The sequence below is a fragment of the Vicugna pacos genome, chromosome 1 (genome assembly GCF_048564905.1).
Source record: "Vicugna pacos chromosome 1, VicPac4, whole genome shotgun sequence".
NCBI lineage: Eukaryota > Metazoa > Chordata > Mammalia > Artiodactyla > Camelidae > Vicugna > Vicugna pacos.
Window position 1 is genome coordinate 63,414,311 of NC_132987.1, and position 27,676 is coordinate 63,441,986.

Here is a 27,676-nt window from a genome sequence, read left to right on the forward strand (position 1 = left end):
GAAAAGTTTCTGAGCCTTTTCTAAGTAGTTTTTATCCAAGGCAGTGACTGAAAAGATTTGTGTTAAGGTAAAACCAAAGCTAATGATTTTCACAAGTTGAGAAAACTTTTTAAAACCTTCTTATTCTGAACTAATTTTAAATTTACAGAAAAGTTGCCAAAGTAGTACAGAGTTTCCATATATCCCTCACCCAACCTTGAATAATGTTACCATCTTTCATAATATAGTATGATTACCAAAACCAGGAAATTTTATAAATACAGTACTCGTAACTCTAGTCCTTATTCAACTTGTTGTAGATTTTCCATGAACATTCTTTTTCTGTTATAAGATCCTATCCAGGATCCCACATTGCATTTAATTGTTGTTATTACTACTTAGTCTCCTCCCATCTGTAATTGTTCTTCAGTCTAATTTTTTATGATCTTGACACCTATGAATGTCCAGTTATTTTTGTTTAATGTTCCAAAATTTTCATTTGTGTGATATTTTCTTATCATTTGAATGAGATTATACATTTTTTTGTGGGGGGGGGAACTCCAGAAAATATTATCCTTAGTCCTCATGTCAAGGAGTTCGTGATGTCTTACTACCAGTGATATTGTCCTAGATCACTTGGTTAAGGTAGCTTCTACTGGATTTCTCCACTATAAAGTTGCTGTCTTTCTTTCTGTAGTTAATAAAAGGCTTAGGGAGGTACTTTGAGATTATGGAGATCCTTTTTCTCTACAAAGAAATTCAGAGAACTTTTGATACCAAGCTGACCTGTGTTTCCAGGGAGGAGTTCTCAAGCTTTTTGGTCTTGGGACTCATTCATTCTTAAAAATTATTGAGGACCTCAGAGAGCTTTTGTTTTACGTGAGTTATATTTATCAATATTTACCTTATTAGAAATTAAAGCAGTTATTCTAAAAATATTTGTTTTGAAAGTTTTATTTTAAAGTTATTTTATTAAAATAAAAATGAATAAATCCATACATGTTAACATAAATGACATATTTTATGTCAAACAACTATTTTTTTTGCCAAAATAAACAAAATAATTGCACTCAATTTATTGCAATAGGTAGTTTTGGTTGAAATACATGAAAAAAAATTTGACCTCACACAAATAATGTGGTTAGAAGAAAGAGGACTATTTTAATAGCCGTTTTTAGAATTGAGGCATAGTTAATTTACAGTGTTATGTTTCAGTTGTACAGCAAAGTGATGCAGTTATACATATATACATATAATCTTTTTGAGATTCTTTTCCATTATAGGTTATTATGAGATATTGAATATAGTTCCTTGTGCTATACAGTAGGTCCTTACTGTTTATCTGTTTTATATATAGTAGTGTGTATATGTTAACCCCAGACTCCTAATTTATCCCTCTCCTTTCCCCTTCAGTAACCATAAGTTTGTTTTCTATGAGTCTATTTCTGTTTTGTAAATAAGTTCATTTGTATCAGTTTTTTAGATTCCACATATAAGTGATATCATATGATATTTGTCTGTCTTTCTCTGTCTGACTTACTTAGTGTGATAATCTCTAGGTCCATCCATGTTGCTGAAAATGGCATTATCCCATTCTTTCTTATGGCTAAGTAACAATCCATTGTGTATATATATGTGTTCATATTATATATTTGTGTATTTTATATATATGTGGTATATATATATATATCTGCCACATCTTCTTTATTCACTCATCTGTCAATAGACATTTAGGTTGCTTCCATGTCTTGGCTGTTGTAAATAGTGCTGCTGTGAACATTGAGGTGCACGTATCTTTTCGAATTAGAGTTTTCTCAGGAGTTGGATTGCAGGATCATATAGTGACTCTATTTTTAGTATTTTAAGGAACCTCCTTATTGTTCTCCATAGTGGCTGAACAAATTTACATTTCTATCGACAGTGTAGGAGGGTTTCTTTTTCTCCACACCCTCTCCAGCATTTATTATTTGTAGATTTTTTGATGATGGCCATTCTGACTGGTGTAGGGTGATACCTCATTGTAGTTTTGATTTGCATTTCTCTAATAAGTAGCGATATTGAGCTTCTTTCCATGTGCTTGTTGGCCATCTTTATGTTTTCGTGGGAGAAATGTCTAATTAGGTCTTTGCCCATTTTTTGATTGGGTTGTTTGTTCTTTTGATACTGAGCTGTATAAGCTGTTTGCATATTTTGGAAATTAATCCCTTATCAGTTGCATAGTTTGCAAATATTTTCTTGCCTTCTGTAGGTTGTCTTTTTGTTTTGTTTATGGTTTCCTCTACTGTGCAAAAGCTTTTAAGTTTAATTAGGTTCCATTTATTTATTTTTGTTTTTATTTAACTCTAGGAGATGGATGCAAAAAAAATATTGCTGCGGTTTATGTCAAAGAGTGTCCTGCTTATGTTTTCCTCTAGGAATTTTATAGTATCTGGTCTTACATTTAGGTCTTCAATCTATTTTGAGTTTATTTTTGTACATGATGTTAGAGAATGTTCTAATTTCATTCTTTTACATGTAGCTGCTCAACTTTCCCAGTTTAATAGCCTTTTAAGATAATTGTGACTGTTCTTCGATACGTCACTAAAACTTGACAGTGGCAGCTTCTAAAGTGTTAGACACAGTGTGGAATCTAATATATACCAATAAATTTTCATATTCTGTTACATAAAAATCCATTGGTTCATCTTATAGTTTGAATGGATCTTTAACGAATGCATAATTTTCTAACACTATGCGTTAGTCATTTCGAAAATAATTAGTTCAGAGTTGTGAGGGCTTGTAGATGTTGATATGCAATATCAAAAATTCATATTCATCCATATCTTGTAGTAACTGATAATGAAAAGAGTATGAAAAGGAATATATGTATGTATATGTATGAATGAAACATTATGCTGTACACCAGAAATTGACACAACATTGTAAACTAACTACACTTCAATTAAAAAAAAAACAAGTCACATTCATTAACATCCCCACCAACCCATCAGAAAAGGCTTTCAGTATTGGGAAACTGTCAAGTTTATAGTGAGAGATAGAGGTTTTCCAAAATTCTAATTTCATTTTAAAGCTCAGATTTTATAACTGGCAACAAATACTGTCGGTTGTTTTCTTGAAGTGACAGGCCATTTTGTTTAATTTTGAGAAAATGTCTACCAACTACCCCATTCCTGAAGAGCCATAGTTTCTAACGGTAATTCTATCAAGGGGAAACCCTCCTGTGCTTCTCCTCTATTCTACTACAACATCCTATGCTTCTGTACTCTGGTCACCAAATGTGTGGGGGTTTCTGTTTATCTGAGGTAGTGTCAGATTCCACAAAGCTGCCCACACTTCAGATGCTATTTGCAAGTCCAGGTTGTCATCTGTGCTTCTGACCAACCAGCTATAAATGGGAGGTTTCCATTACCCCTTCTTCAGGTTGAGACATTTGCTAGGACAACTCACAGAACTTGGGAAAACAGTATTTACTGCAATACCTGTGTGTTGTAAAGGACTATAATTCAGGAACAGCTAGAGGAGGAGATGCACAGGACAAGATTTGGGGGAAAGAATGCAGGGCTTCCATGCCCTTTCTGTTTGCACACCCTCCCAGCACCTCCACGTGTTCACAATCAGAAGCTCTGAACTTTCTCCTATGGTTTTTTGTGGAGGCTTCATTACTTAGGCATGGCTGACTAAATCATTGGCCATTGGTGATTAATTTAACCTCCAGTTCCTCTCTCCTCCCTAGAGGTTGGTGGGTGGGGCTGAAAGTTCTAATCCTTTAATCTACAGGGTTGGTACCCTTGGCAGTAAGCCCTTATCTAGGGACTCTGCAAAAATCACTTCTTTCACATAAACTGTACTGTGGTTGAAAGGGGTTTGTTAAGAATAACAAAGGACATATTTCAACTTTATGCCCTGAAGCTATTACAAGAAACCAAATATCATAACAAAAGACCCCCCAGCTCTGATCACTTAGGAAATTACAAAGGTTTTAAGAGCTGTGTGCCAGGAAGAGGTGGGAGGCAGAGACAAAATACATACACACACACACACACACACACACGTGTGTGCTCATATATATACATATACACATACAAATATCTATCTATCTATCTATCTATCTATCTATCTATCTATCTATCTATCTATATCTATATATATGTATATATCTCCTTTCCTGTCAGAATGGTGATCTGTGAAAAACACAGCTAGTTCAACTTGCAGCTCAGTGACACAAGTGCTTTTCCTTGGGCAACCACTGTACTTTGGTATGCAACAGAAGTACATTTTTTCTGGTGTGCAGCAGAAGTGTACTTCTCATTTTTCACATAGGCTATTTAAAAAAGACATACTCAGAAGTCAAGATATAGTAAAATGAATGATTTTTACTGATTTTTCAAGGACATTTTTAAGTAGAACTGGCTCCACCCCCTGCCCCCACCGCCCCAGATCTATCCATGCATGGCAATGATGACACTGCCTTGATTCTCACTAAGATGCCAGTGGCTTTACCCACCATTGCTTTTGAACCATCAAGGCAAATGTCACCACAGTGAAATAATTTTTTATTCATAGGCAAATAATTTCCTAGAATTATTGTAAGAATAGTTTTGACTCCATAGGTTCCCACAAGGATCTGCAGAGTACTGTTTGAGAATTGCTATTCTAGAGTGATTCAGCTCTAGGTTCTAGAGTGATCCAGTTCTAGGAAGCTGTAATGTAAAGATATAATTCAAAGTGAGTTTGAAAGAAATATTTTAATCAAAGTCTATAAATAAGTCCAGTAGTAGAAGAAATAACAGTTGGCAAAAGCACCTGACTATTGAGAATAGAGTCATACTGTGCTTGAATGTGGATTTATTACTAAAGTGTTAAAGTGATCTGCTTTAGTATTTACTGTTTATTATTAGTATAATTTCTCAAATTACTCTATTAATCACTTCATGCTGGTACTTTGCTTGCCCTGGGAGGAGCTAACATGACCAGTCTAGTAAAAGGAGACATTAAAATACAAGTGATAAAATCATGTTTCTAATCTGGTTTTCATACAGCCTAGATGCCACTTAAGCAATGCACACTCTCACCATGTTTACCATGTTTAGCTCCAAAACACAGATTAAGCAAGTTTTCAGCTTTCCTGGCATTTTTTCTTTTTTGAGGAACTGATTTTTATAATGTTAGGAATAATCACTAAAACAGCTTCACAAATCAGTTCTATTTCATTGTCAATATATGAACAACTCTTTTGTTTGCTTTGCAAAGAACTGTAACCAGCCAGAAAGAGAAAGAAAAATGCCATATGATATCACTCATCTGTGAAATCAAAAAAAAAGGACATAAATGAACTACTGATAACTTAGAAGACTGATTTCTTGAATATGTGTAAGCACATTTGACTGACGTTTATGATTGGATTACTGCATCCTCTTGATTCTTACTTTGTAGTTGGCTTTATTCCTTTGATAACTATGTAAGTTTAAAAAGCTAAAGCTCTAAACTGTTCTTAGAAACAATGAACAGTACATATATGTAAATTAAAAAATATGTGCAGTATATTGTATATATGTATTTACATGTAATATATTATATATATGCAGTCAAATTGTGTCAATTACCTAATAAAACAAAACTGAAATAAAAAGAACCATAACCAAATTTTAACATTGTGCTATAATTAAAAAGCTTTTTGTTCTAACCAAGAATATCACTTTCTTAGGCCTCTTCACTTCTAACATCAGCATTAGCAGGTGGTTTTTTTGGGCCATTTACACAAAGAAACACTTTTTTTTTCCCTCTTAAGTATTATATTATATTCCCTCTTAAGTGATAGCTGATTATGTTGTGAGTGTCCTATTTATGATTTTTTCCTTTATTAAACTTTTATTGCTTTATAACATAATATTAAAAAGTATACATAAGTGTACATCTTTTTTCCCCTTCTGTGCTCTCTGAATAGTGTAGTCTAGTGAGCAAGTGTTTTTAATTTAAAAGTTCAATTTTTCAACTGGTTTTTCTTATGATGAGAATTAGAAGTTGTACTCTCCAAGTTCAAGAAAGAAAGTGAAGAACAAACTCTGGCTCTAGATTGAAGCTCTTAGAACGTTAACACAGAGCCTAACCAGCTCAAGTCAGTTGTTAACAACCCTGCCTCAGTGTACTTACTGCTGATTATTAGACAAGCCCTAAAGGCCATACCTCCTCCACTCTGTTACTTTTGTTTGTAAAGTCAGCACATCCTTGAATGTTCCATAACCACCTCCTGGATTAAAAAATTAAGTATTTCCAGCACCCTAGAAGACCCTCTCATGCCTCTCCATCACTACACTCTCCTCACTATCCTGACTTCTAATACCGTAGATTTATTTTGTCTACTTTTGAAATTTCTAAAACTGGAATCAAATAGTATGTGCTCCTTTAGGTATGGCTTCTTTTTAGTCAACATATGTTGTAGATTTACTTGTGATATTGAATGTAGCAGTTCCTTTGTTGCTTCACAGTATTTATTATATGGACATACCTTAATATTTTTTATTCATTCCAGGGTTGGTAGACATTTGAGTTGATGAACATATATACATATCTGTTGGCTATGTATCTAAGAATACAATTGTTGGGTCATGGATTATGTTTATTTAGCTCTATATATTTAACTCTAGTAGATATTGCCAAACTGTTTTCCAAAGTAGTTGTACTTATTCATAATTTTAGATTATTGGGAATTAGTCCTGACATTTATATATAAAAACATTTACATATACACAAACAGTCCCCAACTTACAATGGTTTGACTTATGATATTTTGACTTTACAGTGGTGCAAAAGTGATACACATTCGGTAGAAACTGTCCTTTGAATTTTAAATTTTGATCTTTTCCTGGGTTAGTGATATGTAGTACAGTACTTTCTCCTGATGCTGGCAGCAAGCCCCAGCTCTCAGTCAGCCACGTGATCATGAGGGTAAACAACTAGCACCTTTACAACCATCCTGTATCTGTATAACCATTCTGTTTTTCACTTTCAGTGCAGTAGAAAAAATAACATGAAATATTGAGTACTGTATTATAAAACAGGCTTTGTGTTAGATGATTTTGTGCAGCTGTAGGCTAATGTAAAAGTTCTGAGCACACTTAATGTAGACTAGGCAAAGCTATGATGTACAGTATGTTAAGTGTATTAAATGTATTTTTGACTTCTGATATTTTCAACTTGTGATATTTTTAACTTATGATGGATTTATCAGGGTGTAACACCATTGTAAATGGAGGAAGATTTGTGTAGATACCTTTATACCGACAGTTTTCATTTAACCACTCTTGTAGTGTTTGATCCAGTACCAGGATGTATTTTTCAGGGGCTGTTTCATATATGACACACTTCGTTTGCTTGATAGGATCATTTTGCATCTCTTTTTTCACTAGCCCTCGGATGAACTGTATGAAAATTTGTCTGGAGCAGAGCCTTTGAAAGCTAAAAATGTCTCTCCACTAAAGAGTCTATGTGAATTAAAATAATGTTCAAAGGATAGGCAATCTGAGATGAGACCCTTCTGCTCACAATTGAAAGTAATTAAGCACGATAAATTCAGTTTTCATTTTAAAAAATTGATTGCTCCTCATCATTGTTATTCCATTGACTCTATTATAGATAAACCTCCTAATCAAAAAGCGTATTGAACTCTTTTAACCTGAAAAACTTACATCCAGTATTTGCTCCAAAATCAACCTAACGGAACCAGAAAGATTAGCAAACAGAAGCATGTAGACTCACTGTAGGTTCAAATTGGGCCTCTCCAGAGATGCTGTGTAAAAATGGTTGAGAGCCCAGGCTGGGAATTAATTTTACTTTGGAGTGAAATATTTAATGCTACTGTTAAAGGTGATCTGGAATGTTCTTTCTGATGACTTGTATAAATTTATGCTGTTAATAAAAGGTGGCAAGTCTTGATCTTCGTTGCTGCCAAAGAAAAAGCACATCTGCTAAAGATTACCATCTTTTGCTCAATTGAGAAGCATTATTAAATGCTTATTAATTGAGAATAGCCAAACTTAAAATAGATTTCTAAGCCTAATCTGTCCTAAAAATGGCAACTATGTATGTATACTTGTTATACAGAATATGGTAATTAAAATGTGTATGTATACATGTATATATGTATATATGGCAAGAAATTTTGAGTGGGACACACAGAACTGTTGTTTTCCTTAGATGATGTCTCATGCTGAAGGACAACAAAGAGACTTAATTAGACGAATTGAATGCCTTCCTGCTTCTGGCCACCTTAGTTCCTTGGACCAGGATCTCTTAATGCTCAAGGCTACTTCCATGGCAACTATGAACTGCTTAAATGACTGCTTTCATATTCTCCAGTTGCAGCATGCATCACATCAGAAAGGCTCATTGCCTTCAGGTAAGTTATTGCTTAAAGGTAAGACTTAGCACTGCACGCCAATGGAAAGGGCTAACTGCATTCTTTGTAATTCTACTCCAGAAAATCTTAATTAAAACAAAACAAAGCAAATAGAAAACCAGCAAGCCTCTTGATTTTTAATTATCACACTAATGTTGTATAAAGTCTTTTTTATTATGTCCATTTTCAAATGTAAAATGATTTTTAGTCTTATATAATTTAAATATCCCTTTAGAAGCCTCAGACTCACCATGTCAGAAAATGAACTCAAAGCTCACATCTTCTATATTTTTATTAAAGTTGATGGCATCACTATTTCTCCATCTATCAAAGTAGAAATGTTAGAATCATTCCTTGAGTTTTGGCTTAGTCCACTAATCATTATTTCTGGATGGAGAAATATATATTAAAGTCTGTCAGTCACCTTTCAGTTTGAAAAATAAGACATGCATCTAGTATTTGAGAACACTTAATTTGTTGAACTTAATTTACTGAGGCAAAGAATGTTATTGCATGGGGTAACAAAAGATGAGTTTTCCAATTAAATAAGATGAATAAACTCATCATTTTTAAAATTGAGATGTAATAAACATATAACATTGTATAAGTTTAAGGTATACACTGTGTTGATTTGATACATTTATATATTGTGATATGATTACCACCAAAATGTTAGCTGATACCTCCGTCATATCACATAACTGTCATACTTTTTGTAGTGAGAGCATTTAGGATCTAGTCTCTTAGCAACTTTGGAATATTTAATACATTATTGGTGACTGTATTCACTATGTTGTACATTTGATCTCTGGGACTTATTCATCTTCTGGTTGCAAGTTTGTACCCTTTAACAACATCTCCCCAAACCCCTCAACCGCATCACATTGTATTAATAGTAGTGACTCAGTATTTCCCAGCATTCTTTGTTCTCTTATCCAGCTAACTCCCCTTGCTTGTTTTTTTTTTTTTCCCCTTACTTGTGAAAGAAAGGTATTTTAGAAAGAAATTGAGATTTTGCTCAGGAAAAAGTTAACTACAGTCAGATCTTGATACGGATGTGGTATGAATCCCATCCTGTGTGGGCCTAAATTCAGTATTTCAAGCTAACAGTAACAAGCTAATGGCAATTGTAGATATAGATCAGGGCAGTATTACAGAGGCCAGTAAGTTATTTGTGTTGCTTTTAAGGAACTCATAGTCCACTTGGGTAAGAAACATGTAAATAGTTAACTATAATTAATATGTAAAGATCATTTACATGGGAACAAAGTACTGTGGGAGAATATATGAATGGACTAATACTTCTGATAGGAAAGTATGGGAAGGACACAGAAGAGCTAGGAAAACCAGTTAGTTTAAGGGTGGGAGGCAGGGGAAAGGGCATTCCAGAGAGATGGAAGAGCCTAAATTGTGAGTTGTGAACATGGACTGGTGCTTCAGAGGAATTGTAAGTAGTCCAATATACATTTCTCCTATTTTAAAGCAACATACTCATAAAAAATTTAGAAATTACCATTCAATTGAAAAAAATTGTACATTATCCTACCAAGCAGAAATTGCCCCTGTTAATATATTAGTACATGCCCAACCAGGCTTTTCTTTTTTTCTTAGTTTTTATTTTACCTCACTGTTGTTTGAAAATCTATGTTTGTAAATAGGTAAGCAACAGGACATATTGTATAGCACAGGGAATTATAGCCATTATCTTATAATAACTTTGAGTGTAGTATGATCTATAAAAATCCTGAATCACTATGCTGTACTCCTGAAACTAATATAATATTGTAAATCAAATATACTTCAATTCAAAAAATTATTTGATTAATTAAATACTGTGTAATTTTTTAAATTCTTAGAATTTCATTATTATAGTTTTATAGCCATATTTTTAAATGATTGCTTCATGATTAATGAAGTAGGTACAATATAAATTTGTATTCTTTAAATTAAAATGAAACACATTGTAAACTTTACAGAATTGTTTAAAGTAAAAGATGTTCTCTCTTATCACTGTCTTTTAGAGCACAGACTTGTGAGTATTTGAGGGAATTAATTCAGTAATATTGCTGTTTCTCACAAATTGCCATGTTTTCCAAATTAGGTCTGTAGAAATTTATTCTTAAGTCACTTGAGAATGAAAATATAATTATGAAAAAACTGAATTACCTTCCCACTCAAATTTTGAGATGATCGGAGAAGTGAAATTTAAATAAAAATTAGTGTTTAGTCCCATGAGGTCTTAATGTATGTTATACAGAGACACAGTAGTGATTATTGCTTTAGAGGGATCCCAAGACCAAATGATTGGTATGATAAAGAATTTTGGTATGGTTTCCAGTCAGTTGAGTGACCTCCTAAAATACATCTTTTAAACTTTGGTGTTTGTGTACATTTTAAATGCATTTTAAATGTTAAAAATAAACATTTCAAGGTAGGTGCAAAGTGGTTTCATTTCTTTGGAATTTTGCAACAGGTTCCATTCATTTATCTAGGTCATTACCACGACTGTGTATCCCCCCAGTGCCAAGTGAAAGTTAACTAAGTAGCAAGGCAAACTGCCTGGTAGCCTGATAAGTACTTTGTAATTTATTTCTCTACTGAAGTCTGGGATTTTATTATAGACTAAGTAAATTTCATACGCCTTTTAATTTCTGCTGTAGTAGTCTGAGCATCCCTTAATGTAGCATTCTATAATCAAGCTTCTCTGCAACCTAAATCAGCCTCTGAAATCAAATGGAACATCTTCCATTATTGATTAGGCATAGAATCCACTTTGTTAAACTAGTTGAGGGTAACAAGAGACATTGAGTCATTAACTGAGAAGATGACAGGTCTCTAAATGAGACCACGGTCATTTACTAGGTCAGCTATTATTTATTCAGTAGAAGAGCCTTTGAGTTTAAAAATATATGGAGCTTTTTCATATGACTGGAAAAAAAATGGACATGCATTTGCAATTCTTAAATTAGATCGAGAAAATTATCTTGATTGGTTAGAAAGCTGCTACTGAGAAAAAGGTTCAATCCCAAACTGAAGCAAATTTTACTGTTTCACAATCGCAGCCTCCTCCTGTAATTGTGACTCTCTTCAGCCTAATGGTATACTTTTTATCTCTTGAGGGACATGGTTCATGCAGAAAAGACAGCAAATCAACTATTAGGCTGGGAATATACTTTCTGATTCACAGATTTGCCCAAGAAGTGAGTTCAGTACTGTTCAGGGTTGATTCATTTAAATGGTATCTGATTTCAAGTTATGAGTTACTCTGTAGTAAAATACCCAATCATGATGCTCATGCTAATGAGATACAAGTCACTGTCTTGCAGAGTCTCTTAACAGGCTGAATTGCTTTTAGTCTTATAGGCTCAAAGGAAAATTGTTAAATAAAATCCACATCTGCTGAACTTTCCAGATTATGAGCAAGTTTCAGCAAAAGTTTTCTCTTACTTCATCAGGAACGACAATCGAGTGGTTAGAACCAAAGATACCTTTATCAAACCACTATAAAAATGGAGCTGACCAGCCCTTTGCAACTGAGCAGAGTAAGCCAGTGGCAGTCCCAGAGGAGCAGTGTGTTGCAGAATCTGGACTATTAGCAAGGGTAAGGTAATGTAAAAATAAGGGTTTGATGTAAAAATTAGTAATCATTGAAAAGTATCAGTTCTCTTTTCATTGTCAGGACATGCAAGTCCATGTAACAAGAGCAGACTCTAGACGTTGTTCTACCTTAAAATGCATTGGCTTTGGAAGGGGTCTGCTGTATAAAATTTGTACATCTTCTGTCTTCCAGGTTAAATTATGTGCCCTTTTTAGTTTTGGTTTACCCTTGCTTGATATAAATGTATTTAAAAATTGAAATTTACATGTTTTTCTTTTTCTGGAAAATAGCTTTTCTAATCGAAGATTATTTGCATGATATTTATCTCTTACATTTCTTAATTTAACATTATTTACTAGGTGTTTCATATTAAATTTACAAGTTTAAGAGTTTACTATTAGTTTTTCTGATAGTAAGTACTTTACCAAATCAATTTTTAAAAATTTATTCTACTTAAATGGCACACAGTTTAGGGTTTAATATTTTTAAAGTATTATTCATTCCACATTTCTCTGAAGCTGAAGAGTATTTTCTTCTATTCATAGTTTCACTGCTGTAACAAATCATATTGGGTGTTTTGCCTTTTGAGTTCACATCTGTTACTTTTATGGTTATCATAATTACATAGATAGTTTTGTTTAAGCTCTTTTCATTTGATACTTTCAAGGCCTATATAATTAAAGTTTTAAAAGCTTGAAGTAGGCTATTGAATGTCTAGGGTTTTTGTTATTTTTTGTCCTTATAAATAATCCTATATCATCTTGTCTGGTTTTTTTTTTTCCTCCCCTTATTTCTTTAGGTTATATTCCCAAGTAGAATTACTGAGTCAAGAGTAATGCATAGTTTATGGTTGTTTATATATTTGCAAATTAGTTCTTTAAAGAAACATATGACATAGGGACTTCCAAACTGGCAGGGGTTTGACTCAATGAGGCAGGCAATGGCAGCAGGGTGGGCAGGGGAAAGAAAGAAGAAGTATGAAATCCTTATTGTCTATAGCTTTCTGACTAATTCATTTGTGGAGTCAAGCAGTTAGTAAATATTTATTAAGCTGTCTAGTATTTGACAAGTCCAGTGTTAAGAATTAGAGGGCATACAAAAATAGAAGACAGTTCTTTAACTGAAGAGACTTAAAATCTATTTAGAGTCACAGCACATATACACCAAGACCATGAGATGATAATATGAAGCTGTATTTATTTTTTCATCTTAATTGCTATTGTTTAGGCTCTTGGGTTATGGGCATTAAGGGAAGGAAGAGAGAGAGATACATTGAGTAGAGAGGATGAGGAAAGCTTGGGAGAGAAAGTGGAATTGAAATTGGGCTTTGAAAGGAGGTAAGATTTGAAGAGAAGAATAGTAGTAAGGGACTCTCAAGATGGAGGAGTAACACAAGCAGGGATACTGAGGCATGTATACTTATTTTCTGTGGAGAAGGCTTGCCTAATGATTTTGAACTCAGGTCCTGTCATTTACTAACGTGAACCAATTGATTAACCACTCTTAGCTTCCTCATCTGTAAGACAAGGGTAATAGTACCTTTTAAGATTGTTATGAAGATAAAATAAATTCAGCAGAGCTCCTGGTTTATGGAAAATGATCCCAGGGTTGTTGGATTTTACAAATCCAGATGACCATTTATGCTGTGAAATAATAATCCGTGGAGCAGTGCTCCACGGAATACAGTGTAAATTGTGTCCCTGAGGAAGATAAAACTCATATAGAAAAATTTAGTCCTACTGTGATAGGTAATGAGGTCTTGAGCTTGGAGAGGGATGTGATATGTTTAAAAAGGTCAGTATCTGGTACAACTTGGAATTAAAGTGTGTATAGAAGGCTATGGAAGTAGCAATAAAGGCAAATGAATAAATACTGTACATTTCAAGTGAAAAATCAGTTGAACTTGTGATTGACTTGATACAGGGTTGGATCAAAGATAACTCCAAGTTTTTGAGCCTAAATGATTAAAATTGTGGTGCCATTCACAAAGCTAGCAAAATTAGGAAGAAGGAGCTTTTGTTTGTTTGTTTGTTTTGAGGGGGAAGGTAATCAGGTTTATTTTTATTTAATGGAGGTACTGGGGATTGAACCCAGGACCTTGTGCAGGCTAAGCAAGTGCTGTACCACTGAGCTATACCCTCCCCCCAGAAAGAGCTTTTTGAGAGAAAAGATTTAGTATGATTTATGAACATGTTGAATTTTATGTGAAGAAGATATATGATTGTTAATGTATATGAAAAGCAATTGGAAATGATGAAACCAAAGCTTTGGTGCAAGAGAAAATTTACAAGTAAAAAATTATAAACTGTAGGTCATATACTATAACATTTTCATTTTTCTGAATGAGAGTATAAAGCATGTTGGAAATCAGGATAGAGGCATATGTTAGAGATGGGGCACAGAGATGGGAAGGAGAGGACTGGTGAATTACCAAATCTTTTGAAATGGTGAGTAGACCAATATATCACCTAGTGCAAGTACAAGAAAAGTAAGTGCATAGATTTTTTTTCAATTACTAAAGACTTTATACTCCACTCAAGCATACCAGAAAAGACCTGAATTGTTTTTGAAAATTTCACATATGCTTTCTTTGGAATACGAATTTTAATGCAAACTGGAAATGTTTATTGCAATAGTGGAGATTTCACTGTTAGATGATAGAGGAGGTAAACCCCAATGAGGTTAGAATGAAGCCCACAATTCCTTAGTGCCCAAGTCAGGGGTTAGGAGGACAAAAAATGGAGTTAGTATGAGTTTTTTGGAATATTGGGGTTCCCCTTGCCATGTAATCTCCAAATAGTATGAATTCCCAGAAATTCAACAGCTCTTGCAACTTTATTTGCTAACCATCCTGGGTTTGTAGGGGTTTTGTACATTTGAGCATGTTTACTTGAATTTTGGTAATGCTTTTTTTTAACCTTAAGCTTTTCTTTAAAAAAGACATGATGATCTCTGAGAAGCATTTCAAAAAGGAAAGAGAGCTTCCAAATTCTTCCATTCACATCAGGCTTTATAATCAGTATTTAATTGTGAATAGAATTCCTTTTTTTTTTTCCTGTTCGAATAAGTGATTTGAATATTTTTATAGAAACAACAAAAACTGTATTCTTTTAAATAGTTTTTCTACCAGATTATGTTTTATCTCTTTGGTTTAATATTATTTTCATTAGAGGAAACCACAAAGTAAACTTTGTATTATATAATAATATTAAGGCTATATTTGCATTATTAATCTGTGTCCTAGGTTCTGACCTCATATGTAATGATAGCTTTCAGAAGGTTGGAGAACATCATTTAATCGGGACCTATTAGGTTTTTTTTCCTCAACATTTCTCAAATGAAAAATTATTATTTTTGATTTTTATATATAGAGAGGGGGGATAATTCAGTTTTTCCCCTTGTTTTATGATGAGTAAACACTCATAAGTGTACTTAAACTATATTGTGCAACTGATTTAGGGTAGATAACAGGAAATACCTCCTACCGACTTACTAGACTTTGAAAAGGAATTGAGAAACTTACCTTTGGGATCTCTCCTCAAGGTCATAAAAACAGAAGCAATTCTGATATACACAAACAATAGTTGTGTTTGGTCTTTGAAGAAATAAACTAGACCATTAATTTATTTATCAGAATGTGAGCTGATAAAGATTTCCTTGGTAGAAGGGAACAGGAAAAAGGAGAAAAACAGAGGCAAAAGAATGACCAGAAACCCATTATTCTTTAATTCTGTCACCATGTTTTATACTTTGCTTTTAATATTTTGAGAACATTAAATTCTTGATTTTGTGCCTGATTAGGGTTGGTTTTCTTTGCCTAGCTACTATATAGAACAGACAGGCTTCTTATTTGATAGGATTTGGTTATGGGAAGAGAAAATTAAAGGCAGAGACATTAACAAAATCATTTCCTTTTAAAACCCTCATAACTTAAAATTTAATACAATAACAAAGATAATATACTCATATAAATCTCTCTTGCACAAAGAGGTACCACTGAGAGAGATGGGACACCATCCCCACATAAACATGAAAGTGGTATCTGATAAGGTTATAGAATCTTGGGATTTGAAACTGTTGTTTGTTGTTTACATAGAAATAAATAAGAAATTAAGTTTCTCTTAATCAGTTATCTGGAGCTAAGACCCTGTGGAGATGAGAGTAAACATTTTTTCAAGGGGTTGTATTATTGATTGATTGAAGAACTGTGCAGAGAACTTTTTGTGGCATTAAGACTGCATAAGCAACTACCAGGTTTCCATACCTGCACCTAGAAGTCTCTTCAACCCCAGTTTCTTTCTGACAACTCTAAGAATGAGTGAATATCTAAATATAGATTACAGAAGTTAGACTTGGCATGTCCAGTCACTGTTAAATTTTACCTTTATAGCTTTATAGTTTTAGCTTAAACATAGGGCAAATACTTAATTCTCAAAACACCTTGAACTTAAATTATAGGTAGTGGTAGAGTCCCCAGGTAGGTGGTCAAAGCCTGCAAAGCCTAAGATTCAGATGAGACATTTTTCACTCTTTCTGAAAAATTTTGTTTTCATAAAATATGTGGACTTTATGTGCGATATATATGGCAAAACCACAGTATGTTCAATGTCAGTGATAATGGGTTCATTGAAGTAAATCGGTTCCATGGCCAAGTGATGGCAGTTACATTTTCAGAAAGGTTTGTGTCTGTTCTCAGATTCATTTAAGCCCAATATAAATGTCTTTGTCTGATGTTTATACTTTTATTCTTAATGGATATTAAGAAGCGCGTGTAATAATGGATATTAAGAAGCGCGTTTAATGGTAGACTTGCTTTGCGTTACATCAAGGAACCTGAAGAAATAAATGCAGATGATGAGGTGGAGGACGCTTGTGACAACAAGGAGGATGACCTAGGAGCTGTGGAAGAGCAACGCAGTGTTATCCTCCATCTCTTGTCACAGCTCAAGCTGGGCATGGATTTAACAAGAGTAAGTAATGGGATAAACTGTCTATGGAGGTCATTAAGTCAGGACTATACCATTAAGTGTTAAATGTTGCCAGGGCTTTTTAACCTTTAAGAATTGGTTTCTTAGTCTCTTGGTCATTTCTTATTTTCATAAAAAAATGTAATGGTGTTTTGGTGTAGCATTAAGTCACATGGCACATAAAGACCTACAGTCTTCTTGTTTCTGTACAAAATAAAAGGGGCCCAATGGGATGCAGAACTGGAAATCCTAAAGAAAAGGATACAGTCCCACAAAACCATGGAAATCATTGATACTTCTACTTTACTCCTACTTCCCTTGTTGGGTAGTGCGTTTTGATATTACCTGTAACAGAGGTCAGCAAACATTTTCTGTAAAGGACCAGATAGTAAATATTTTTAGCTCTGTGGGCATAGGTCTTTGTTAGAACTACAGGTGACCCTTGAATAATGTAAGGGTTAGGGGCACCAACCCCCCACACATACCTTATGTTTACATGGTCTGCTTACAAGATGAATCATCTGTCTGTCAGTACCTACCTCAGTATTGTCTTATATAATACAAACACTGTAGCTGTTATATGTATTACTAACACTTGACATCAAAAATGAGAAGATAATGTGAAAAAAATTCTTATTTATTTACAGGCATAATGATTCGTGCATTGATAATGAAGAAACAGCAACATGATTGCTTTATGATAGCCTAGTGTAATCGGCTTCATGGTAGCCTAGCCCATACACTAATGAATAGTTATAAAACTTTTATGGCATACAGTATTATAATCATATTCAGAATATAAAATTGGAAACATAATTATATTAAAAAAATGACATACCTGTGATGATTTGCAGTTTCTCACATGAGAGAGGCATACTGTACGGTAATGTAATTCTGGTAATGTAATTCTTTGAAAGCAAAGTTATAAAACAGTAAGAAAACTAACATATTATTAATTTTATACTAAATATCACTCACCTCGCCCCTTTGTAAGGATAGACTATCCACTTCAATACAAGTCTTGCACATGATGTTCTACGTGTATATTTTTTGTATGTTTATTGGAAAAAGTCCACATATAAGTAGACCTGCAATTCAAACCCATATTGTTTAAGGATCAACACTACTTAACCCAGCCTTTGTATTATGAAAGCAGCCATAGATAATATGTTGGATAGGCATGGATGTATTCCAACAAAACATTATTTATACATTATTTATACAAATACAAAAATTTGTATTCCAACAAAACATTATTTATACAAATACAAAACATTATTTATACAGATTTGGCCTAAAGGCCATAGTCTGCAAACCCCTGGTCTACAGGCTTGCTACTTTAGAAATGTGGTCTGAATTAACTTGATGGTTTGAGTCCTTTCACTATATATGTGTGTATCAAATCACTACAAGTACACTTTAAATGTCTTACATTTTTTGTCAATTATGCCTCATTAAAACTGAAAGAAGAAAAAAAAAGTGGTTGGAAGATCAGTAACATCTCTATCACCTAAGAACTTGTTAGAAATGTGTAATCTCAGCCCCTAATCTCAAAGTTAGAGAACCAGAATCTACATTTCCGTAAGACTCCCATGTGGTTTATGTATACATGCGCACACACATACACACACATTAAAGTTTAAGAAGCACTGAGCTATATTTTTAGTTTTAGGCCAGTCTTCCTCATTCCCAGTTTATCTGTAATTAGTGTTCCTTAATTTATTTAAGCAATCCATGACACTGATTTAAAAAACCAAGGAATTTCTAAACCTATGTACGTCAGACATTTAGTACTGTGGGACTATATACTTTGAATTACTACTGACACTATTGCATTAATGTGGGATTTCAAAATTGACTTCAGGAGGTATATTTCAAATTGAGGTTTTTGATGCCAGCAAAGGTAGTGAAGTGTAAATTAAAAGGTTGTTTGATTCCAATGAATTACACACCTGAAAATGTAACTTAAACAGAAAGCATTTTGCCTTTAACATTCACTTTGAGGCATTTCAAAATCAAAAACACACTTCTTTCTATGTTTAGAATTGGAGTGATTACAGGAGGATTTTTAAATAAATTGATTGAATTAATAATCTACTAAGAACCAGATGTTTTAAGAGTAGATAAAGAAACCCATTTAACCATTCATCTTTCATCTAACCTCAATATTTCAGCTGGGTATCATTTCTTTTCTAGAAATATTTTTATATTAGAGGTTCAGAAAATACTATTCATTGTAAAATTGGTTAAAATGAGTAGCCATGTTAGGAGTTTATTTGGTTATTATGATGTTTGCTGTTCCTTAGTAGATTTAGGTTTATAAGGCATAAGAACATTGTTGGGGTTGATGAGGCATAAGAACATTTGAAAAGAATGTGCTGTGATAGTAATCCAGATGGTGAAGTCTCTCTTGACGTGAATAACAAATTTAATATAGCTTCCCCAAATTTGTGCATTGTTAACTTAAAAAATACATATTTCTTATATTTAAATTTAAAATCATTAACATTAACCAATCACAAATTATGAACATTAGTATAACATTTAAAAGAATGGTACTAAAAAAACTAAATAAATAAATAATACAATTAAAAAATCAAATAAAGTAAATGAAAGAATGGTACTTTTTGAGCAACATTAAAGAACCTGGTGACAAACTGCAGTCATATACATGTCCTATCTAACAATGACACTGATACACGAAATATTTATCAAGCGCCTCTCATATTCCAGGCACTGTGCTGGGTGCTGGGACTACAGCACCAAAGACCATAACCACAGACCTGGCCTGCGTGTTGTAAATAAGTCAAATATATTTTCCCCACAGCTTATTTTGTTCTTTGAAAATAATATTATGAATTTAGTATAATTAAACACTTCAGAGACAGTTTTGGAAAAATAAAAGGAAAAAAATCTGTAATTCACCCTAACAACACAATCTTCACTTTTTGAGATTGCATTCCAATTTTTCTTTATAATTATACTTTATGTTCGATCTTGTTATATTTCCTTTTTTTCAGTTAATATCCTTTTTTTGGTGAAATACACACACAAAAGACTGAATAGAATGCATACAAACAGTTCAGAGAACAATGGTAAAACAAATACCTGTGTACCCACCTCTCAGATTAAGTTATAGGACATTGCCAGATCTTGGAAGCTCTCTGAGTGCCCCTTCCAGCTGTAGTCTTCTACGTTTTCCCACATGTAACCACTTACTTGTCTTTCAGTGTTAATCATCCCCCTACTTTTCTTTATAGTTTTGCCACTTACGTATGTACCCCATAACAATGTTACTTAGTTTAGAAGAAAGTGAATAGCCAGTACAAGCATAGCTGTATAAGGAAAGGGCTATATTACCATTCATAGAAAAATGCTTTCAGGAGAGGAGAAGCTAAACAGAGTCTCTGGCTTCAGCTTCTTATAAATTATTGAGAAAGCTTAGAAGAGCCCTTTCAGAAGAAATCAGAACCTATAGTTGTGAGTGAGTCCTGTGAAATATTCAGCTCACAGAGTTAGAGAGTTTGGTATGAGCCAGGTACTGGACATCCGTTAGGAATGTGGGCAGGGAGAGTGAGCTGTCTTAGTATTTTCTGCTTTTAAGCAAACTGTGACCTACCTCCAACTCTGAGGAGTAGATTGAAGCCAGAACATGTCTGTGGGTGAAATGAGTGTCTTTAGCCAATCCAGACAGGAGGACATGGAGAGGAAAGTAGACACTTCATCAACAGATGGTCAACACAAGCCACGTACAGATACAACTGGGACGAGTTTCACTAGGGCATTCTGTCCTCGGGTTTAAAAAGATGATACAGTGGCAGCATGAAGTCCAAGGATGACAGTTTCAATATGTCTGTCTCTTGAATAACATCACTCTAATCTGGACCGATTTCCCTGTGTCTACTGTACAACTTTCTTCCTGGGATGTCCTTTCATTGTTCTCCTGGGATTTTCTTCACTTTTCTTTTGTGCTAGGTCAGTTTTCTGAACTCTTTTCTTCTTCTTTGGTTGCCTCTCATTTTAGGGGAGCCAGTCTTCCTTTAAGTTCTCAGAAAGGTTTGTGGAAGGCAAAAATGTGAAAATGTGTATCTGAAATGTCTTCATTTTGTCTTCATGTTTGATTGCTAATATGGATAGACTTCTTATCTTGTAAATAAATTTCTTTTAGAATATTGCCTTCTTGCTATAGGGTTCTGATGAAAAGACTAAAGTCATCCTAGTTCCTGACCTTTAATTTGTGATATGTTTTGTTTGTTTTTCTCTCTGAAATTGTTTGGAATCTTTGTCCCCAAAAGTCTGAAATTTCACAATGATATATCTTGGAATAGGATTCTTTATATCCATTGTCTCTGGACATTTGGTGGGCTTTTTCAGTATGACAACTTATATTTTTAAGTTCTCTGAAGTTTTCTTGAATTATTTCATTTGTGATTTTCTCATCTCCATTTTTCCCTCTTCTCTCTGAAATCCTTACTACATGGCTATTGGGCTTCCTGGTCTGGTTCTCTGTTTTTCTCTTTTCTTTCTCTCTCCTCTGTTTTGGGAGGTTTCCTCACCTTTATCTTCTAACCCTTCTCTTGAGTTTTAACTTTTGCTATCATGTTTTAAATTTTTCTGAATTTTCTTTTTCAATAAGCGTTTGGGTTTCATGTATGTAATATCTTCTCAATCCTCTGAAGATACTATTTTTAAGTCTTTTGTTTTTTAGTTCATCTTGTGAGATTAGTGTTTCTTTCAACTCTATTTCTTTATTTGAGTCTTTATATTCCTAATGAGAGATGTTCTCAGAGATCTGGTGTTTCTTAGATTTCTGCTCATGACTAAGTGTAGGGGAACTAAAAACCTGATTTTAAGTTTTGAACATGTCCAAATGTTCTTTTCATTTGCTTTTGAGTGTTGGGTAATCAGGATTTGTTTGGGAACCTGGTGTTAGTATCACTAGGTTTTTCCTCTAGAGTTAGTCAAATTTCCCCAGAAGAAAATTCTTCTAATTTCCTGCTTAGTAGGTAAAGCAACTAGGAGTTAGGGAAGTAAAGAGGGCTGGGTTGGAAAGGGTCTTAGTAGTTAACGTTTAATTTATATTTTATAATTTATAATTTACTTCATACTTTTATCATATGGTATCCACTGTTTTAGAATTCCCTGATGTTCCCTAGTCTAGAGAAGAAACAATCTTGTTTCACTCTCCAGAAATTAAACCTCTAGACTTTGGCTGAAGTGCAAGAAGGGCAGTTACCAACAGTATGGAGATGGGAATGGGATTTAAGGATCAATTGCTTTGCACACAGATTTCATTCAGTCATCTTTATTTTAGCATTCTGAACACCCCCCCCCCCCCATCCAGAGGTACCTGATACTGACAGTTCTTGAACCGCTCAGGAATCCATAGTAAAATACTGCTTAAGCAGTCAGCTTTCTAGTTAACTCCCAAAATTTTGTTGCTTTTTGTCTACTTGCCTGATATCTCTAGGTTAGCCTTTATATTTATTTAATAAAATTTTAATAGAATTTCAATAGAAAGTGAAATTAAGATGTATGGGTTCAGTATACCATCTGAAACTGAAACATCAGTGTCTTTTGCATTACTTGTATCATCTTCATAATCATCTTTTTAAATAACTATAATAGTCCATTAAGAGACATTTCCGTATTTAAGTTAACTAGAACCACAGTTAAAAACATACACTGTTTTAACTTTATTTGCATATTTCTTTTCTTTCATTTGTATTATTTTCTAAGACTGGATTCCTGGAAGAATAGTTACTAGGCTAAATGGATATGAACATCTTCAAGCTTTTGAAAGATATTGCCAGATTGTTTTCTCAAAGAGTTGAATCAGTTTGCAGTACCTCTCCATTTTCTGCTTTAAGTAAAATGTTTAATCTTTGTTATACTTAGCTGACTTTAAGTATCAAAAACTCTCTTCTTAGAAATAGTTCTTGTGCTTAAAATTAAATACAAATTACAGTTTTGCTTTGGTCAATGATCTCTTTAGTCTATTCTCAAGGAGTGGCATGTATTGCCTTTTCTCATATCTCCTATCTCAATCAGTCATCCACAATTTATTTTTAAAGTAGGAAAGGGAGAAAAGAAAAGCCTGGCTAACTTTTACTTTAAACTTTACCACCATTTCCCTTTTGATACTTTTATCCAATCTAAGAATTTGAGGATTTTTTTTGCCTTTTACCTGACCCTGTTGAAGTTCTGAATTGGGATTTAATCTTAACCATTTGAAAAGGCTTTCATTTCCTTATTTTTTTAATGAGACAAAGCACTTTTATTTTGTGACTCTAATGCCCATCTAGAAGGAAATGTTTTCAGAGATAAGAATAGTTGTCTACAGATATACCAGATCTCTGAGAAGACGTTTCATTAGAAATAGAAAGACCAAACTAAAGAAACAGACTTGGAAACAGAAATCTCACGGAAGAATAGAGGACCAGACCAGGAAGGCCCTCACCTTTATCCTCTAACCCTTCTCTTAAGTTTTAGTTTTGGCTACCATGTTTTAAATATTTCTGAATTTTCTTTTTAAAAAACTTTCTTGTTTAATGTATAATATCTTCTCAATTCTCTGAAGATATTAATAATTGTTTTGTATTGCCCTGTTTGGTTGACTTGTTACTGTTGTTGTTGTTTTAGGTGGTGCTTCCTACATTTATCCTAGAGAAGCGTTCCTTGCTGGAAATGTATGCAGACTTTATGTCTCATCCAGACCTATTTGTAGCCATCACCAATGGAGCTACAGCTGAGGACAGAATGATTCGTTTTGTTGAGTACTACCTTACCTCATTTCATGAAGGCCGTAAGGGAGCCATTGCTAAGAAACCGTACAATCCTATCATTGGAGAAACATTTCACTGTTCCTGGAGGATGCCAAAAAGCGAGGTAGCATCCAGTGGTATTAGCAGCTCTTCCACCCAGGCTGTTGCAAATCATGCTCCTCCATCAGAGGAGGCTTTGAGCCAGGTTGGATCAGACTGTTATACAGTCAGATTTGTTGCTGAGCAGGTTTCCCATCATCCTCCAGTCTCCGGATTTTATGCAGAATGTGCAGAAAGGAAGATGTGTGTAAATGCACACGTGTGGACTAAGAGTAAATTCTTAGGCATGTCGATAGGCGTGACGATGGTTGGAGAAGGTAAGTAGAAAAATTACTTTCCAATTTTTAATATCAAACTATAATCTTAAATATAAATATTAATTATAAATTTGAACTGTTATATGTACTACTTTTTTTTCCCAGTTCCTAGTATGTTCCAGAATGCTGGTGGAAGGGGAGGGGCATATCTATCAACAAATAAATTTTTTTTACATTATTTTTTCTGGTTTTAAATGTGAATTATTTTTATTGTAGAAAATTTGGAAAATTATTATAAAACTATTATAAAAGTTATAAAAAGTACTCAAGAAATATCTTCTAGGTAAAGTTATATCTACATCTTGTATTTCATAGGAGATATTCATAGAATATTTTAAAATATATTGTCAAACTTTTCATTCTACTTCAGCAAGTGATTATGAAAAACAATGTAAGGAAATACAGTGTTTTTTGGCTAAAAATACAAAAAAACTAACAACAACAACAAAAAATCTCTACAGAAATCATTGCAGAGTTAATGAAAATATAATGGCAGAAAAAAACTGCCGTTTTAATGTTAAAGGAACACTCTTGTGCATAGAATAATTTGTTCTTAACATAAACTTACAGTGTAAGCATGGTGTAATTAAGTCTGTGACTAACATTTTGATATTGTATTATTTTAGCTGTGAAGAAAATATTTTAGCCCCCTTTTCAGCTTTCTTCATTTTTAACATCTGTTGCAATATGTCTTACCAATATCCAGATAATGTTTCAAACTAATTAAAACTTTTGTAACGCTAGAAAATATTTTATTAATAAAAGTTTGCTACCTCCAGTTATAAGCTCTATAAAATTAGCTGTAGGCTCTTCGAAATCAGTTTACGAGTTTTAGAGATGAAGAACCTGAAGTCCAGAGGTGATAGGATATGTTCAGGATCATAAAAGTTAAAGCATATAGAAAGAAAGGGAGGAAGGAAGGAGGAAGGAAAGAAGGAAGGAAGTGAGGGAGGGAAGTAAGGAAGAAAGGAAGAAAAGAAAGAAAGAAAGAAAGAAAGAAAGAAAGAAAGAAAGAAAGAAAAAAGAAAGAAAAAAGGAAAGAAGAAAAAAGAGAAAAAATTAAGGCATTGTCAGATTTAGACCCTCATTCTTTGACACACTCACCGAGGACAGTTACTCTTATCATCAGTTCATGAAACGGAAAGTATCTGGTAATGGTAGCTTCTCCCAATCCAAGAAAGGAAATACTTTGTGGGTGTTATAGCTCAGTGGTGGAGTGTGTGCTTAGCAGGCACAAGGTCCTGGGTTCAATCCCCAGTACCTCCATTAAATAAACAAACAAACAAACAAACAAACCTAATTACCCTTCAAAAAATTAATTATAAAAAGAAGAAAGGAAATACCTCAAGAAATGAGGGAAAGCATTTATATCTTAACCATAGTTGTGAAAGAGGTATATGATAGTTAATTTGATTATTTAAGTGTTAATTATGTACTCATGGGTTTGCCTTTTAAAAATTAAACTGCTATTGGCACCCTCAACAGAAATTAAATCAGGGAATGCAACTTCTGACACTTTACTTTGCTTCTGTTAGCAGCCATGTTTTTATGGGGGAAAATTCTGTTTAAGTATTAGATAAATGGGATTTTAGAGTTCTTTGAATTTCAGTTATCCTAACTAGTCTTTTTTTCCCATTCATTAGGAACTGGTTCTATATTTCTTAGATCTTAAATTCCATAGTGTAAGTTAAATATATGTTAAATATATTCTTAGAAATTAAAGATCATAAATCCAGTTTATAAGGTCACATGTTTTTAGAAAATTACATGATATTCTTTCCAACTTAGAATTAATCAACAGTTATTATTAAATACTTGAAATATAACCAAGTATGTTATCTGTAGGTATTCTGACAACTCCCATTATATATAAGCATATTAGTGCCAGAACCATTTTCCTTTTCAAAGGGCTCAGTAATTCTTGATTTATTGTTGCCCTTTGTGAAAACTGTTAAAGACAGTACAAAAAATAGTTGGTGTTGCTTTATGCAAAGTAGACTGCTTTAGAATCTCAGTTTGTCCATTTGTTTATCCTAAAAATTGACTATATTAAAATATTTATCATAATTTTTGCCCTTATTTGAGAATATTAAGAACATTGTTCTTCAAAAGCCATATATAGCCTCATGAATAAATTTCAAGAGCAGTGTTGAGGGACAAAATCAAGCTGCAAAATGATAAGTGCAGTTAATACCATTTATACAAAGTTCCAAGTACATCGAACAAAAATGTCTTTTTTATGATGACATAGAAACTTCCTAAGAACCAGAAGTCTGAATGAGAAAGATACTTACCAACTTGAGAGTGCCAGTTCTATGGATCAAGGGAGAGTTGGGAGAATGAGTGCAGGGAAACACAAAAAGGGGCTTTAACTGTATCTGTTTTTTAAAAAATATCTGATGTCAACAAGGCAAACATTAACATTTGTTAAATCTAGATCTTAAATGCACAGATGTTTTGCCCTCTAGTTTCTGTCTGAAGTATTTCATAATTAAGAAAGCTATTTTATAAAGGAAAAAAGTGTGTGTTTACTAGGAGCATATGTGAAATCATGTTTATTCTATTAAATTGTTTATCATACACTGGCTTCATAAGTGTTACAAAACTAAAATTTAGCCCCCACCCAAAAAGACCCCAGCATAATTCTTAATAAGCATCCGTTAAGAGAGAGATACCACAAGTATCCAGACTAGTAGCACGTATCCAGTTCAGTATTTGTTTTTATGGTAAACTAGGTAATGAGTTTAGGTTAGTAATGTAGCTCAGTCTCCTTAGTGTCCCTTAATTATCTAGAATAGATTGATTATTCATTAATGTAATTCCCTTTTTTACATGTTGTTTATGGAACAAGCCCCATTAGAATAGTATTTGTTTGAAAACTACCACTTCTCTCTCGTAGCTTCACCTTACATATTTCAGAGTGTGGCAAGCAAAATTATTATGCCTTTGGTTTATATTTTAATATGCATAAAATAGAATGAAGAGCACTTCCCCCTTCTCCCCCATCAAACCATTTGAGATTAGGTCTATGACTCTATAAATTAGATATTTAGTTATTCCAAAAACTGCTTAAAAAGTTATTAGTACTAACTAATGATCAGGTCTTATGATAATACAGTATAACATGGACCTAAATTCTATCTCAAGGTTTTATTTTATTTTTAGGAGCATTAGAGGGAACTCTTTTTTTTTTTTTTCATTTAGCATATTTATTTATTTATTCAGTTATTTGTATCAGTATGCACTCATGGACATTGATTTTATTCTGTGTTATAATCCAATACTGTCATTATTTGTTTACTTCTGATAATTGGCCACTGGAAGCTTTTTCACGTTGTCTTCTGTGTCATTTTGACATGCCAAAGAGGGAACTCTTAAACTGCTTCCTCTGTAACATTTTCTGGTCCCATGATCTCCAAAGGGATAATAAGATCATAATGAAAGTAACCTTGAAACCAATTTCATCCAAAACCAAAATAAAATTTAAGCAAAATTATGATGTTTATTTACCAGGCAGGAGAAAACCTAATATAGATTTTTCATAGCTGTCTCTCTCTCTCTTTTTTAAAAATGTTAACCACTTTCATGTTTTCACA

General features: G+C 33.5%; 1 protein-coding gene across 1 annotated transcript in view; it reads left to right on the top strand.

Moving 5' to 3' along the window:
* The window catches only part of OSBPL11 (oxysterol binding protein like 11), a 75,617-nt gene that overhangs the window by 29,471 nt on the left and 18,470 nt on the right, over nucleotides 1-27,676 (top strand). Inside the window, exons 6-9 of the mRNA XM_006200897.4 lie at nucleotides 8,173-8,374; nucleotides 11,830-11,975; nucleotides 16,802-16,942; nucleotides 23,582-24,080. Of these exons, the coding sequence (XP_006200959.1) occupies nucleotides 8,173-8,374; nucleotides 11,830-11,975; nucleotides 16,802-16,942; nucleotides 23,582-24,080 (988 nt within the window). The remainder of the gene's footprint in view (nucleotides 1-8,172; nucleotides 8,375-11,829; nucleotides 11,976-16,801; nucleotides 16,943-23,581; nucleotides 24,081-27,676) is intronic.